General features: G+C 41.5%; 1 protein-coding gene across 1 annotated transcript in view; it reads right to left on the bottom strand.

Annotated features, from left to right (window-relative positions):
* Nucleotides 1-15,539, bottom strand: part of LOC145039650 (mediator of RNA polymerase II transcription subunit 16-like) — a 37,697-nt gene extending 22,158 nt beyond the window's left edge. Inside the window, 1 exon segment of the mRNA XM_078987681.1 lies at nucleotides 15,475-15,539. Coding sequence (XP_078843807.1) covers nucleotides 15,475-15,539 — 65 coding nt within the window.
* Between the last annotated feature and the right edge of the window lie 1,853 nt (nucleotides 15,540-17,392).

The following is a 17,392-nucleotide window of genomic DNA, read 5'->3' as shown; positions in this document are numbered from 1 at the left end:
TGTGTGTTCTTTGGTGTGTTCAAGCTTGGAGGAGTAACCTTGGAGAAGGAAGCACTTGAGGTAGCAAGGAAAAACAAGGCCAGGAACTCATGGGAAGCTAAGGGATTTCCTCAGTCATCACTCTCTGGAAGGTATACTGTTGGATTAGTGTCTAAGTCCATAACTATTTTGGTATGTACTTGACCCGATGGTGCATGGTCCTTTTGGGTTGCCTTCACCAAAGCAACTTGATTGGAGAAATGAATAAAGAGAGAGAGGATAATATGATTTATTAATATGTTATAAGAATAATATATTAAAGGAGAAATCATATTTGTTTAATTAATATTGGTCAATAATTAATTAAGAATTAGTTTTGTGATCAAATGTAATTAATTAAACTAGAGGGGCTGAATTGTAATTATGTGATAGTTACAAAATAAGGTAAGGATTATCTTATATATATGGTGAACGAATTTGAGGTGTAAATCCCTTAGAATTCGAGTATGATAAGGATTCAAGGATTATCTTATTGGTTGCTTAATGGATAATCAACTAGATAAGGATAATGACTGAAACCCTATCTCTACACCTATATAAACACCCCTAGGGCCATGAATTCGTGAATCCCTTCCCAAGAGGTCCTAGATACGAATTCTAACCTCTCACCTCTCTCCTTATACCTTCTCCATTTACTTATGGTGTTTGTAAGCCATTAGAGGAGTGACACTTGTGACTCTAAGCATTCCAAAGTCAATACAAGGAGATTTGGGATTGTTATTGCTATATAACAATCAAGGTATGTTCTTAAACCTAATTATATGTTAATGTCAATTTCCATATGTTAGAATTAGGGTTTATAGTCTTGGATTCAAAGCATGTACAATAGAGAAACCTAGATCCAAGCATTAGGGTTTGTATGAGCACATATGATGTCTTATGACCAAAACCCATCAGTGGTATCAGAGCCTTGATTGGTTTCTATTGTATTGATGCATATTTGATCGTAATAAGCACTGAAAATCGATTTTTTTTGAGTTTTGAAGGTTTGACTCGCCGAGTCACTTGGTGAACTCGCCGAGTCAGCTGATCTCGACGAGTCCAAGCCCGACTACCATAAACTCGTTTTCACGATTTTCTTCCTGTTTTGGTTTTGGATAATTACCATAAACTCGTTTTTGTGATAAAATACGAATTTTTCCATTATTATGTGATTATCCTTACCTAAATAGATGATAATTGTCAAAATTTAGATAATCACTTGTTTTATTAGATAAAGTTTGATTATTTGTAATTTAGATTTGAATTATCTTGTGAAATAGTTTCAATTTATCCCTTTAGGTTTTATAGTTTAAATTTGAACCCCAAAAGTTTTGTTGTTTTGAAATTTAAATAGTTAAAACCCTAATGTTTTGAAAAAGGTTTCAAAACTTGCCCTCAAGTTTTGGAATTTAAAAGTTGATTAAAAGTTTAATTAGAAATGTTAAATTCTAAAACTCTAGTAATGTTTTGAAAAAGTTCAAATCACACCCTTATGGTTTTATTAATTAATTAAGGAGTATAATTAAAAGAGGTTAAATAAATCCATAAAAAGTTTAGGTTAACCTTTTAATTGAATTAAAAGTGTAATTGTTAAAGTTAACCATATAGTATTTTAAAAGTATAAAATACACCCTATACTATATATATAACATTAAAAGTCTAACATTATATATATGTATGAGTAAAAGTCAGTCTTACCGTTAGTAGGCCTCATTCACGAAGCTGGTCTATAAGGGGTGTTTAAGGAAATTGCCTATAAAATGGCGATTGAATGGGTATCCACTCTTACCCACCGCACTCTTGACTAATGGAGGATCGTTAGCCGAACGGGTAGGATAGGACGAAACCTTCCATTATAAGTATAATGAAATACAAAGTAACTAAATGTTTTTCAAATTCCCAATCTTAGTTACTTAGGCAAAGTGAATTGATGCAATTCCATGAAATTACACTTTGTTCCCTTGCGAAGACGTTAGTGGAGCGTGTGTGGTTTACCGGCACACTAAATGGTTCTAAGCAAAGGTAGCAAAGGGTGACTCAATGTTTATCATAGTTCGGTGGAGCGTGTGTGGTTTACCGGCACATCGAATAGGTGATTGTAACATGTGAGGGTACCATGTAGTTTGCATGGTTATTCACACCCGCTTTGTGATCCTCGGCATCCCAGTCACAAACTAGAGGGGCATATCGAGATTTAAACATGTCATTGAAATGTTCAATGAATCTCAAAGGATCTAGGAGTTTTCATAGATTTAAAACTTAAATTTCTTTTTCGTTTTTATGGTGGAAACTAGTGAATCGTCATTCACTTACCTTCAAATGTTCTGCAATTTGGGTTACGGCATCCCTCTCCCGAGTTGTAGGATATTGTGTTGGGTCCTAGCCTTGGAATTTCATTTGGGTGATTTACCAAGGACTCAATCAATCAACTAACTTGAATTCGTTTTTCTCCCGATGTCAAAGTTCGACAACTATAGTCTTCTCAAATCCCGTGGAACAAGCATTCCACATGAAGATGATATTCCAAGATTCGATCGAGGAACAAGAAATCATGCTTCACTTCCTCCTCCTCCTCCAATTATTCTCCCTAACCCACAAGATTGTAAAATTGAAAGGTTCAATATCACTCAAGCCCTTTTGGCAAGTAAACATAAAGAGGGCAAGTCGGTGTGTGCACACGTCTTAGGGATGAAGTCACACATTGATAGATTAAGAATGATGGGATCCGTTGTCGGTGAAGAGATGGCTATTGATTGGGTTCTTCAGTCACTTCCTAACTCGTATAGTGAGTTCGTAAGAGAGTACTATATGATGAACCACGACGTGACACTTATAGATCTCACCTACATGCTTATTGCTGCTGAATCAACAATGGTTTGGCACAATAGAAAAGCAAAGTTGATTGGTGAATCTGCCTTCAAGACCTCTATGGATATAGACAATGGCAATGAAAGACATGCAATGATCGAAAAGTTTGATCAGAAGAGAAAGGCGATGTCTGAAGTAGTTCCATGTGTTGTTCCAAAGGAGTCAATTTGCTTTTATTGCCAAGAGAGGGGGCATTAGAGACAAAGTTGCCCTATTTACCTAAGAGATCTAAGAGATGGGAGAGTCAAAAGTATGACTACGCTTTAGGTAAGAATCCATTATCTAACTCCATTAAGTTCCTATTCATTGATTCTTAATACATGATGTGATAAGATTGCATTTAAATGTTTTGAAGGATCGGTGAAAAGAAAGGAAGCTTGATAAGAGAGCAAGATGAATCTAATCACAAGAGATGGATCTCGATCTCATGGACTTGAAGATTGGATTTTGAGCTTAGATGGTGATGATAGAGTTGTTAGAAATTTTCTTTTTACATAGTTTTCAATAGATTTTGCATTGTAAGGACAAATGTTTTTCCGCTGCTTTTATAAATAAAATAAATTGTGTTTGACTTATTTATTTGTTTACTTCCTTGCAATGAAATCGTTATGTGAAAATTGATGTTTGCATATTTCTACAACGAATGGATATGATTCTTAGTTATGTTATTTATGGAAATGTCAAGAATTTACCAAATAGGGAGAGTTTCTCATCGCCCAAGTTTCAATTGGACAGAAACTTGGAATCATGCAACTTGGTTGCATGATGAATGAGAAATTTCGTATTTGGAAATTGGACTAATTCATTGACAAAGTGTCAAGTGAAGGACTAGGAGATCGAGTACACAAAGTTGTGTGTTGATCAAGTTCACCATAAGAGTAACAAAGATATTCGTCATGATTTACTAAAGGCTTAGTAAATATGATTACACTTACAAGATTAAGTGTAATTTGAATTGATTAAAGGGTTTAGATCAATAGCAAAACGAATAAGAAGAATCAAGTAGGCAGAAAGATAAGAGTTTCTCCATTCTAAGAAGAAGGGAGAGTAGCTTTTATGCTTTATGATAGGTCTTAATGATTAAGAACCATATCTCAATTGATCCTCTAATGAGTCTTAGTACAATTGTATGTTTAAGAAGAGGAATCAAGGATTGAAGAAATGGTTAAATCAAGAAGTCTATCATACTTCGTTCCAATAACAAGTCTTAAAGTTAAGATTGTGACAATGAGTGAAAAGTATTAAAGGTTTATAACATTCATTAAATGTGGAAAGTTGTAATGTCTTGAATAAGACAAAGACCAACTTGGACCAATTTATGAAGTGTTTTGATAAAAGCTACACTAACTGTTGAATATTTGTTTGTCAAGAAATGTTTTGATAAGAGAATCGTATATGTCAAGGAGTCAGTGGGAGTCTCAAGAACAAATCAAATAAACCTTATCGATCATCACTAGCACACGAGTTGAGGTTTACAACCTATCGTGAAGACATTATTTTGTTTCTGTGCCAATCCAATCGAGTTAATTATGCATGTGAGTCCTATGAGTTCTCATTTGAATGCATAAAAGGCAAGGACCTTGATCAATGGAAAGTACATTGATAGGAAAAAGTGAGCTGCTTAACTACTTGGAAGACGTGGTGGGCAACTGTGCTACCATAAGGCAAGAAAATCAAGATTAAGGAAGTTCGATCCATATGAGTTTGAATTTGTCGTAAACTTTGGTTTTAACAAATTCACATGGATAGGAACACATACACCGTTTAAATCTAAGTGTCATAAGATTTCCTCCTTCATGAAAATGATTGTGAGGAAATGCTTTCACTAAGAAAGATTTTAAAAGATAGTGATTGTAAAATTGCATTCTCGAATTCGATCATGGTTACGGCATCCCTTTCCATAATTTGAATTGTGAGGTTTGGCAATTAGTCTTAATTGTTAAGACACACATATGAACTATCTAAGGCAAAAGTGTATAAGTTCAAGAAGCCTTGATAAAAGATTATCAAAGCACTAAGTATTAGAAACATGAACTTAAGAAATTCAATAAGTATTGTTTTTCTGAAAGTTAAGATGTTTATGAATACATGTCAAAGCTAGTGGGAGCATAAGTGTTATGTTTTATAATAATCATCATGATAGTGGGAGCATAAATGTTATGATTGTATGATTATTAAGGCAAGTATTGCATAGTTGGCAATATTAATTATAGAAAACAAGAGTCATACTTTGCAAAGTTGTGAGAGTTGAAAGGTTGTTTTGCTATAATTAAAGGAGAGAATATTATGCTTCATTTCAAATCTAAAGGATTAGGTTGTGGAATGTTAATAAATTTAGTCAAAGGTACATAGTGTGTTCTTAAAATTTCGATTATGATTACGACATTACTCTTCACAATTCGAATTTTGACAACATAGAAACTAAAACATTGTGCGTCGTGTCCCATACGCTTCGGGTATAGGATGGATTGCAAATGCTTTAATGTTTGACCATTCTAAAATTTCCCAAATGTCTAGTTCATTTAGAGGGAAAAGGGACGAGAATCGGTTTTGACTAAAATAATTAAACAACTATCAAAGGACAATCCAAAGTTCGATGAGGATTGGTTGCTTGTGAGTAGTTGGAAGTATAGTATTGGAAATTATGGAAATGTTTCCATAATGGATGGACAATATCGACATCATTACGAATAGATAAGATTCTATTAAGAAATTAGTTGTCATATGGAAAATATGGAAGCGTGTCCATATTGGGAAGTAAATATTGGGAATCTATGTCTAGATTAGAAACTTTTATGCAAAAGGATGTTCAAAGGAATGTACTTTGAGTGAGAGACATCATATCTAACAAATTGTCTTGTTACAATCTACGTTAGAGGACTTTGTAATATCATTGGCAATAGTCTTTGAGACTTTGGTGCAGTGACATTACAAAAGGATTGTTGCATAAAGTGTTAGAATCTAGTATATTCTATAAGTAACAAGAATTTGATATTCTTACACTTAAGAAAATGGATTTGGAGTTGTAAAATGAGAAGGATTGGAAACGTGTTCAATTTGTCTATTTCACAAAAGTAAGAACCATAGGTAAACATTGTGTGCATGCTAGGAGCATGGGACAAGTGTTGGAATTCAAGTAAGAAGTTGATTACCAGAAACGACAAATAATGAGTAATCGCTATGGTGATAAATAAAACGTGTTTTGTTTATACTCAAAGGTTTGAGGCCATATGGGATTAGTATTATTCTTGTGTTTCACCTTGCATGTTTTGACTTCCAGAATAATTGAGTTTATTAAGAATAATCGAATTATTCAAACGGGCCACAGTCGTTCATATGTTGGAAGTAGGTATGAATTAAGATTGTCGTGAATTGGTGTGTAGATTGTCTAAAAGAGTATTAGACATAAGCAAATGTTTGCTGCAACGTTCATGAGTGCTTATGAATATGATTTGAGCATTGGATTAAACCCACGCTCACTTGGATCACTATCTTGAGTGATTAGTGAGATGATAATATCTTATATTCTTGAAACCGAGATGTGTGAGTTGTATCTTGCGAATCGGTTGCACATTGATAATATGTAAACGCACCAGTAACTTGGTGTTATAAAACATATTGTTGTGTGTAATTCGGTGAGTGAGTGCAAGCAAGCATTGTATCAAAGTTTATCCGTTCCTTTTATTCAAAGAATAAAAGCGATATCTTTGGGCCCCTCGATGGTTTAGTGATGACATACGTAAATGCTCGGCCGGGCTAGGACTAATTTGATTTGTTCAGTTAGTCTGTCGTCATAAATCGGAAATCGAGATATAGTACAAAGAGAATGATTAGAAATCATATCTCATACGATATCTAGAATGGAGGAATATATGATCCCTTATCTAAGGACACGGTATCTGATATGATCAGAGTTGACAGCGGCTTTGGAAAGCTACGATTGCAGATCAGGATCGGAAGTCATACGCAGAATAGTTGTTAGACTTATCCAAGTGGGAGACTGTTGGATTAGTGTCTAAGACCATAACTATTTTGGTATGTACTTGACCCGATGGTGCATGGTCCTTTTGGGTTGCCTTCACCAAAGCAACTTGATTGGAGAAATGAATAAAGAGAGAGAGGATAATATGATTTATTAATATGTTATAAGAATAATATATTAAAGGAGAAATCATATTTGTTTAATTAATATTGGTCAATAATTAATTAAGAATTAGTTTTGTGATCAAATGTAATTAATTAAACTAGAGGGGCTGAATTGTAATTATGTGATAGTTACAAAATAAGGTAAGGATTATCTTATATATATGGTGAACGAATTTGAGGTGTAAATCCCTTAGAATTCGAGTATGATAAGGATTCAAGGATTATCTTATTGGTTGCTTAATGGATAATCAACTAGATAAGGATAATGACTGAAACCCTATCTCTACACCTATATAAACACCCCTAGGGCCATGAATTCGTGAATCCCTTCCCAAGAGGTCCTAGATACGAATTCTAACCTCTCACCTCTCTCCTTATACCTTCTCCATTTACTTATGGTGTTTGTAAGCCATTAGAGGAGTGACACTTGTGACTCTAAGCATTCCAAAGTCAATACAAGGAGATTTGGGATTGTTATTGCTATATAACAATCAAGGTATGTTCTTAAACCTAATTATATGTTAATGTCAATTTCCATATGTTAGAATTAGGGTTTATAGTCTTGGATTCAAAGCATGTACAATAGAGAAACCTAGATCCAAGCATTAGGGTTTGTATGAGCACATATGATGTCTTATGACCAAAACCCATCAGGTATTAGGTTGTTCCTTAAGCTTATTTTCTCTTTTGAACCTCTCTTGGATGGGTGTTATGAAGGGATCTCCATGTTTAAGCTAAGATCTGAAGTTGTAACTTCAAATCTGGACTTCCCTTAAAACTCTAGATTCATAAAGTTCCCAGCTTGTTCAAGGATGAGACTCTCCCACGGTGTAAAACTCCATTAAGAGCTTAGGTTGATCATGTAGGGCCTTTAGAGCCTTGCATGTGCGTAAAGTTTGCAACTTTACGTGATAAACATGCCTTAGGAGCTTGGATCTGTAATCTGGGACCTTGCCATGGCTTAAAAAGCATCTGCATAGATTAAGAACTGCAAGGACTCGGCGAGTTGAATGAGAAACTCGGAGAGTCCGTTGAAGATGGCCATGAACTCGGCGAGTTGGATGAACAACTCAGCGAGTTCGTTGAAGATTTCCTTGAACTCGGCGAATTGTTAGAAGACTCGGCGAGTTGGCTAGGGTTTCTTTCAAATCTTGGCCACATATGAACACAACGAGTTAAAAGGGAACCTCAACGAGCAAATCAAGGATTTCACGACTTCTCGAATTCCAGAAGAACTCGGCGAGTCGGTGACCTGCACTCGGCGAGTCGAGTCAACATAGACTGTTGACTCTGACTGTGGACTTTGACTTGGACCAAGGGTTGACCAGTTGAATTCTGTTGGTTTTTGGTAATTGGGAGATTAATGGAAATGGTTGTATGGTACACATAGGTGGTGAAGTTCGTGTTGGACCCCGGAGTTGAGCTTTCTTATTTCCGACAACAGTTACGAGGTGAGTTATCCTCACTATACTAAGGGGTCTAAGGCGCCAAGGCCGGGCCATTGGATATGATATCCTAGTAGTTCTATTATGTTGAGTATGAGTTAGTTATTCATGCTAGAGGGTAGACCTGTAGGACTACCTGTGATACTGATCGATTGCATGTATGTGCATTATCTGTTACATGTTGATATGTTATGAGGGATGGGTTGAGGTTGTACTGCTCCATGCGGTAGCCAACAAACCCTAGAGTATTCTTGATATGAGCTGAGGGCCCGGTAGGCATTCCAGATTCATACTGAGGACTTAGGAGCATTCCAAATACGAGCTGAGGGCCCGGTAGGCATTCCAGACTCGTACTGAGGGCTCGGTGGCAATCCAAATGTGAGCTGAGGGCCCGGTAGGCATTCCAGTCTGTAAAGTTATGGACCCGCTGTGTGCTGTTTTGCTCAGTTTGTTATGATATGTTATGGTGTGACAGGGTTATATGGACTGTATGTGTATCGTTATTTTGGGGGTGACTCACTAAGCTCTCGGGCTTACAGTTTCAGTTTATTGTTTCAGGTACCTCATGGGATCGCAGCAAGGCGAAGGCATGATCGTACAACTCCTCCTATTATGTTATGTTTCTGGGAAAACTATGATATAAATGTATTTTGAAAACAAAGTTATAATGTTTTGATGAATTTGAGATGTTTTTGAAAGTTTAAATTTGGCTTAAATTTTTGGTTGTTACAACTTGGTATCAGAGCCTTGGTTTGAGTGAATTAGAGGAACACTCGGTTGATTCCAGTCTCAAATCAAGGAAAGGGTTTTCAAAATGATTTTTTTTCAAAAAAGGTTTTCAAAATAAGTAAAGGAGGATGCAGGGGATACGATTAGTCGGAGCCAGTAAGTAGACCCCAAAATACCATACAAGTTAATTAATTATATGATATGGTAGAACAGCATGTTAGTGCTAGGCTAGGGATCTTTAGGGATTGCATGATAGAATTGTCTGAATACATGATGCCTGCTAGCCTAGGGTCTTCCTTTTGTGAGATTGACATCATTACTGTAGTTGTCTAATGTATGCATCACAATTGTACATAATTAAGATCTTATAGCTTGAGAATGTTTGATTTGACCTTATGTTCTGTTCTTGTTTGACTGGGAGCTTGGGGTAGGATTGGATATTCGAAAGTCTATAGGGTCCAGCATTATGTATGACTAGCATACATTAGTGTTGCAGGGTTGGTGAAAGTTTCATGGATAGGAGGGATTGAGTGAGACCAGGAGGTCAGTTATGAGATATTTAGCATTCCTCTAGGAGTGAGGATTGAGCGCTCACCATGTTGTGCATATTAATAGGGTGTTGTGGGATACTTGGGACGAATATAGGTAGGTGTGGAAGGTAGTAGGGGCCCATGCTACTGAAAGCACGGAATCCATACGCGTGTCAAGTAAGTCGCAATCCCTAGGGTTAGTATGGAGTTGGCTCCCAAAGATTTATATGAATTATCTGATATCTTGTGATATGTTTCAGAATGGTGATGACGAGGCGCTTCGTGGTTAGATCCGGTTCAGGATCAGGGGATGGAAGCCAGGAGGGGCCGACAACACCTGAGCTGGTGGTGCAGATGGTTACAGAGGAGTTGGATACCAGGATTCGAGAGATCCTGCATGATGAGGTTGCTGCTGCATTCTGGGCTCAGTTACCGGAGATGTTCGAGTCGATCAAGACCGCCATGGTGGAGTATTTTGATGAGCGCTATGCAGCCCTTGCAGAGACAGCCGCCGTAGCAGCTGCATCAACTGTATCAGTGACGGGAGGAGGAGTTGGTAAAGGTTTTCAGTACAGGGACTTTGATAACACGAAGCCCCCTACTTTTGATGGGATGCGGGATCCCATCAAGGCTATGAGGTGGATTTCAGATGTGGATGGGTGTTTCTTCACCTGCTCGTGTCCTGCTGACCAGAAGGTCAGGTGTGCTCTAAACCTGCTTAGGTCTGGGGCCAAGGACTGGTCGAGACTTGCGACTGGGTCATACTGTGATGATCAGAGAGCTGCTGTTACTTGGGAGCAGTTTAGGGATATGTTCCGTGCCCGATACATTCCACGGGTTGAGCGGGAGCGATTGTTGCAGGAGTTTTTGAGTTTGAGATAGGATGGGGAGTCGGTGACGGAGATCACCCGGATGTTCATTGAGAGGGCAATGTTTTGCCCGAAGTTTGCTTCAGAGCAGGCTCAGATGACCCGTTATCTGAGCATGCTCAAGACGGATATCCGTCAGTTTGTGTCTACCCAACGATGTGATACTCTTGTAGAGTTGCAGGAGGCTGCCAGACGGCGTGAGTTAGAGATTGAGCAGTAGTTGAGAGAACAGCGGCAAGCCCCGACACATTCTCAGCCGACGCCGAAGCGGTCTAAGACCGCTGATACGAGGACTGGGGGTCAGCAGAGCCGCACATGTGGGAAGTGTGGCAAGGGTCATTATGGGGTATGTCGAGCTGGTAGTGGATGCAACAAGTGTGGTAAGGAGGGGCATTACGCGAAGGACTATCGCCAGGCCACTCCAGTTCAGAGTATGAGGCTATGTTACCATTGTGATCAGGTTGTCCATTTGAAGGCCAACTGCCCGTTACTCGCCGCCAAGCCGGTGCATGCTCCAGCGCCGACTACTTTGAGGATCATGGATAGGAGACCAGTCAAGGCAGAGCTTCCAAAGGCTCAGGGTCGTACCTTCCAGCTTACAGCAGAGGAGGCCAGAGCAGCACCAGATGTGGTTGCTGGTATGTTTCTATCCTTATCTCGTTTTTCTATATCTATTGCATTCTTATCTATTGCACCTATGGTTAGGTACGTTTTTAGTGAACTCCTTGCCTACTTTGGTCTTATTTGACTCGGGGGCGAGTCGGTCCTTTGTATCTCAGACATTTAGTAAGGGGTTCAGTGCGCTAGTGGGCGAGTTAGAGTGTCCATTGCAATTGTCTATCGCCAACGAACACGGGGTTTCTGCTTCTTCAGTTTATCAAGGGTGTGACATGGAGATTTCCGGGGTATCGTTTCCGATAGATTTGATTCCGAGTCCCATGGGGTAGGTATGCGTGATTGTGGGCATGGATTGGCTCAGTCGATTCGGTGCCATGATCAACTGTGAGGGGCAGCGTTTAGTAGTTCGAACCCCAAGTGGGGGAGAACTGATTTATATGGCGAGGGCACCAGAGTGGGAACAAGGTTTTGTTCAGCTGCCAGGGCACGACAGTACATTCAGCACGGGTGTACAGGTTATCGAGCGTATGTGATAGATACGCGAGCTAGGGACCACATTTTGGTTTCCGACATACTGGTGGTTAGGGAGTTTGCAGACGTATTCCCGGAGGACTTACCAGGGATACCTCCAGAAAGGTAGGTCGACTTCAGGATTGACCTGGTTCCAGGTGCCGCCCCTATTGCTAAGGCGCCGTACCGATTTGCACTACTAGAAATGCAGGAGCTGTCATCGCAGCTGCAGGAACTGTTGGGCAAAGAGTTCATTCGACCTAGCAGTACTCCATGGGGAGCACCGATACTTTTCGTCCTGAAGAAGGATGGTTCACACCGGATGTGTATTGATTACCGGGAGTTGAATAAGTTGATGGTGAAGAACCGCTACCCACTCCCGAGGATAGACGATCTCTTCGACCAATTACAGGGTGCATCTTGGTTTTCCAAGATAGACTTGAGGTCTGGGTATCATCAGGTCAGGGTCAGAGATAAGGACGTGGAGAAGACCGCGTTCCGAACTTGTTATTGACATTACGAGTTCGTGGTGATGCCGTTTGGGCTCACCAACGAGCCAGTGGTATTCATGGACCTGATGAATCGGGTCTGTAGACCGATGCTTGATCGCTCGGTCATAGTGTTCATAGATGATATCTTGGTGTATTCCAAGACCCGAGAGCAGCATGAGGGACATCTGCAAGAGCTGTTGGGAGTTCTAAGACGGGAACCACTGTACGCCAAGTTCTCGAAGTGTGAGTTTTGGTTACGGGAGGTCCAGTTCCTCGGACATCTCGTTAACCAAGAGGGGATTTTGGTCGATCCGGCCAAAATCGAGGCGGTTATGCAGTGGGAGGTTCCGAAATCTCCCTCAGATATTAGGAGCTTTCTGGGATTGGCAGGGTACTACCGGAGTTTCATACGAGACTTCTCCAAGATCGCAGTGCCACTCACTCGTCTGACAAGGAAGGGAATGGATTTTCGATGGGGTCCCGAGCATCAGAGGGCCTTTGAGACCCTCCGTCAGCAATTGTGCGAGGCTCCAGTATTGACACTCCCGGAGGGAGTTGAGGATTTTGTGGTGTTCTGTGATGCATCCATCACAGGTTTAGGGGCGGTCCTCATGCAGAGAGGACGAGTGATAGCCTACACATCGCGGCAGCTGAAGCCGCATGATACGAGATACCCTACGCATGACTTGGAACTAGGGGCGGTGGTGTTTGCCCTCAAGATATGGAGACACTACCTCTACGGGGTCCGTTATACCATTTACACGGATCACAAGAGCTTGAGACATATCATGGATCAGCCGAACCTGAACATTAGGCAGCACAGGTGGTTGGACGTAGTCAAGGACTACGATTACGAGATCCTTTACCATCCCGGTAAAGCGAATGTAGTGGCGGACGCTTTGAGCCGCAAGTCAGCAGGGTCTTCCACCCCAGCAATATGTATGAGGATAGTAGTGGATTCTACGTTGGTGGGTTTGATCAGAGATGCCCAGGTCGAGGGCATCCGCCCAAAAAATTGGAAGCTGGAGAGGATCAAAGGCGAGAACTCCCAGTTTGTGCAGGATAGTTAGGGACTATTAACCCGATGTGGTCGGGTTTAGGTCCCGATGACGGGTGGGGTTAGACAGACGGTTATGGAGGAGGCTCATAAGTCTCATTTCTCTATTCACCCGGGGGCCACCAAAATGTATCGAGATTTGAGGTTGAGTTATTGGTGGCCGTGCATGATGCGGGAAATAGCTTGGTACGTTGAGAGGTGCTTGACCTTAAGGATGGTCAAGGTCGAGCATCAGAGGCCGCCTGGAAAGTTGCAACCCCTAGAGATTCCCATGTGGAAATGGGAACATATCACGATGGATTTTATTACCAAATTGTCGAAGACGGCAAAGGGGTTTGATGCTATATGGGTCATCGTGGATTGATTGACCAAGAGCGCCCATTTCTTGGCTATACGAGAGGGCTCATCAGTCGAAAAATTGGTCGAATTGTACATTCGAGAGATCGTGTCTCGCCATGGGGTTCCTGTTTCCATTGTCTCTGATCGGGATGTTAGGTTTACCTCCCGTTTCTGGCAAAAGTTTCACGAGGAGCTGGGCACGCGATTGCACTTCAGCACATCATTCCACCCGCAGACCGACAGCCAGAGCGAGCGGACTATTCAGACCCTCGAGGACATGTTGAGGGCATGTGTCATTGATTTTGGTGGGAGTTGGGACTCTCACCTACCGCTTGCGAAGTTTGCCTACAACAATAGCCATCATTCTATCCTTGGGGCCCCGCCATTCGAGTTGTTGTACTAGCAGAGATGTCGCACCCCGGTCTGTTGGGGCGAAGTTGGACACAGGGTGATGGGTAGTACGGAGGTAGTCTTGCAGACTACTGAAAAGATCCAGCAAGTTAGACAGCGCTTGCAGACCGCTCAGAGTCGACAGAAGAGTTATGCCGACAAACGCTGATTCGAGTTGGAATTCCAGGTGGGGGACATGGTACTCCTGAAGGTCCCGCCCTGGAAGGGTGTGATCCACTTCAGGAAGATGGGAAAATTGGTTCCCTGATATATCGGGCCGTTCAGGATCATTGCCAGGGTTGGCTAGGTGGCTTATAGGCTAGAGCTGCCAGAGGAGCTTAGTCGGATACACAACACTTTCCACTTTTCGCAGCTGTGAAAGTGCGTCATGGATCAGGAGGCGGTGGTGTCGTTGGATGATATTCAGGTTGATGAGCGCCTGAATTATGTGGAGAGGCCCGTGGCCGTATTGGAGAGAAAAGTGAAGATACTAAGGAACAAGGAAATACCTTTGGTGAAGGTACAATGGGAGCACCGAAAGGGATCCGAATGGACGTGGGAGGCAGAGACAGAAATGCGGGAGCATTATCCGGGACTGATCACCGCAGCAGACTTCGAGGATGAAGTCTAGTTCAAGTGGGGGAGAATTGTAGCGCCCCGATTCCAGGTATGAATTTAAATAAAGAATAATTGGCCTTATGTCCTACTCGACGAGTTAGTTGCCCTACTCGTCGAGTAGTAGTAGGAAGAGAACGCGTGTTTAGTGACCTACTCGGCGAGTCCACTAAGGGACTCGGCGAGTAGGAGCTGGCATATGAAACCCTAAATTCTAGGGGTTTTACACCCTATTTAAAGGATCATTGGCCTCCACGAGCCTCCCCTTACTGCTTCTTGTCCCTCTCAAACTCTAAATTGTGTGTGTTCTTTGGTGTGTTCAAGCTTGGAGGAGTAATGTAACACCCGTTTATTTATTAGTTAAATAAATAAGTTAATGAACGAATGGTGGCCTGAAATAAATTATTATATATGCAGAGTGTTGGGTCCGAGGAGTTAGTTGCCACATTTTTAGAAGTCGGGGGTTAAAAGCGTGAGTTTGGGACTCATTTTATAAATATTTATAAAGACAGGGGCTCTGTAGTAATTAATTTAATTTAATTTAGAAGGAAATGAGGTGGAGGGCCTGATTATGTCATAATTAAGATATTGGAGGCTGTTTGATAATTTGTGGGACATAAATTGTAAGGGATCTACATGGATTGGGTTGAAAGTGTAAATATTGGATCATATTTTTAAAGAAAATGGAAAAAGAGGGGCTAAAATCGTCATTATGGAGGTAAGTTTGGGGGATCGGGGTATATAACCCGTCACCCCTCTCGCTTCAAATGCTAACCCTAAAAAGAGACAGCCGCCACCCCTATACCTCCCACCATCGGCCGCTACTCCCTTGTTTCCCCGACTAACCAAGCAACCGGCGAACCATTGTTGCCGGTGAAGGCAACCACCATGGAAGCTGCGTCCGTCGCCATTATTTATCCATCGTAGCAACCATCCAGGAGGTCCACTAAAGCCTGAGGAGTTGAGCTTCACGGCTGTCGTTCGTTGCTGGTACGCCGCCAAGGACCACCAAACCTCCTTTCTTCTCCTTCTCTCTCTCTCTCTCTCTCACCGCCATTGTTCTTGTCACGGACGGTCGCACGTAGTCGGGAAAGCACCACCGTGACAGGCGATTGGGCACCGGATGGGGGAAGTTGTCATCGTGTTGGGACCGCAGCACCATCAGAAACGTCGCCGCTGCATCCATTCCGTGACCGTTGAAGGCTGCTCTTGGTCATTGGGGCAGTGGGCAGTTCATGGGGTGTGATTGTTGCCGTTTCCGTTCACCAGTCGGGGTCACAAATCCCCACCCCTCTCCTTCCGATTCGTTGCCGCCGCCTATGCAATGTATTGCTGCTCCGGTCAACATAGGTGGGTAGTTGGGGCGTTTTGTAACAGATTGGGTGTGTGGTTGCATCTCCACTAGTAGTTCTTGTGTTGGGTGTTTTGTTGGCCGGAGAATGGAGAAGAGAACCACCATGGCCGCCAGCCATGGTGGCTGCCGCCATGAACCACCATTGTGTGTGTTTATGTTTTTAGTGTGTGTATTTTAGTGTATGTGTGTGTGGATAAATTCGGTATTTCACATTGTAATTGTAAAAAAAAGGAATAATGAAAAGAACTTGAAAACCACCACCTTAGGGTGGTGGCTGCCGCCACCGGCTGCCATGTCGGGTGGTGGCGCGCTTTGCCTCTTGTGATAGATTCGTTTGAGGTGCTAGAAACCCTAATGGGCTCAAAGGAGCTCTAATGGACCCAATGAAGCTTAATGGACTCTAATGGACCCAATAAAACCCATATGGGCTTAATAAGATTTTAGTGGGCTTATTAGGCCCAATAAATCCCTAATTGTCATAAAAGGCCAACAAATTGATAAATGGGCTAATATTTGGATTGGAACACCCTAATGCCAATGAAAACCTAACTTTAAGAATTAATCGGGTCACACACACGAGAATTATTTGATAACTTGAGATATCAAATAATAATCATTAACAAAGATTAATTTATGCAATATTGGACTTTATGGATTAAGTCCTTAATGGATTAAGTCTTTAATGGGTTAAGTAGGGCCTTGATGATTGGGTTATTAAATAGGCTATCCAAGATCAAGCAAATGGTCTAGAGTGATTTAATGGGCCTAGGGTAAGGCCCATGCAAGAGGTTTGGGCACAATTTGGAAAATTGGGCCATAGATGGGCTTTGACTCCTAATTGACTTTGGGCCTATGGATTGGGCCTTGGGCTTAAATAAAGCCAAACTTGGGGTAATTTAGTAATTATTCAAAGTATGTATTTATGGTTATGTAGTGGGACCCAATTATTAATCGGGTGATGTTTTGATATTGACAGATCGGGAATCTGTCATCCGGTAACTGGGTTGAGTCTGCAGGACTTCAGCAGTGTGGGATTGAGTCTGTGGGACTTCAGCAGTGCCAGGTGAGTCTTCTCACTATGATGTACCTGGAAGGGTATCTATGTGTGACCGAAAGGTCTGGTATGCTATAAGATATATGCATTATATGTGATTAGTTACCTATTTTGTATGTGTTATGTATGTTATGCTTGATATGGTCTGGAAGGCATTATGTTATGGGCCGGAAGGCATTATGATGTAGACCGGAAGGTCAGGGAGTTATGAACCGGAAGGTTTACCGGGTTGGGACGGAAGTCCCCTGAGACACATGGACCGGAGGGTCATGATCTGGAAGGGCGTATGTGTGTAAGTGGTATTTTAGGGAACTCACTAAGCATGCATGCTTACCGTGTTATGTGTTATGTGTTTC

Source organism: Lactuca saligna, chromosome 4 (genome assembly GCF_052625555.1).
Source record: "Lactuca saligna cultivar CGN05327 chromosome 4, ASM5262555v1, whole genome shotgun sequence".
Lineage (NCBI taxonomy): Eukaryota > Viridiplantae > Streptophyta > Magnoliopsida > Asterales > Asteraceae > Lactuca > Lactuca saligna.
The sequence above is the reverse complement of the archived record's forward strand: the minus strand, read 5'-3'. Positions and strand labels throughout refer to the sequence as shown.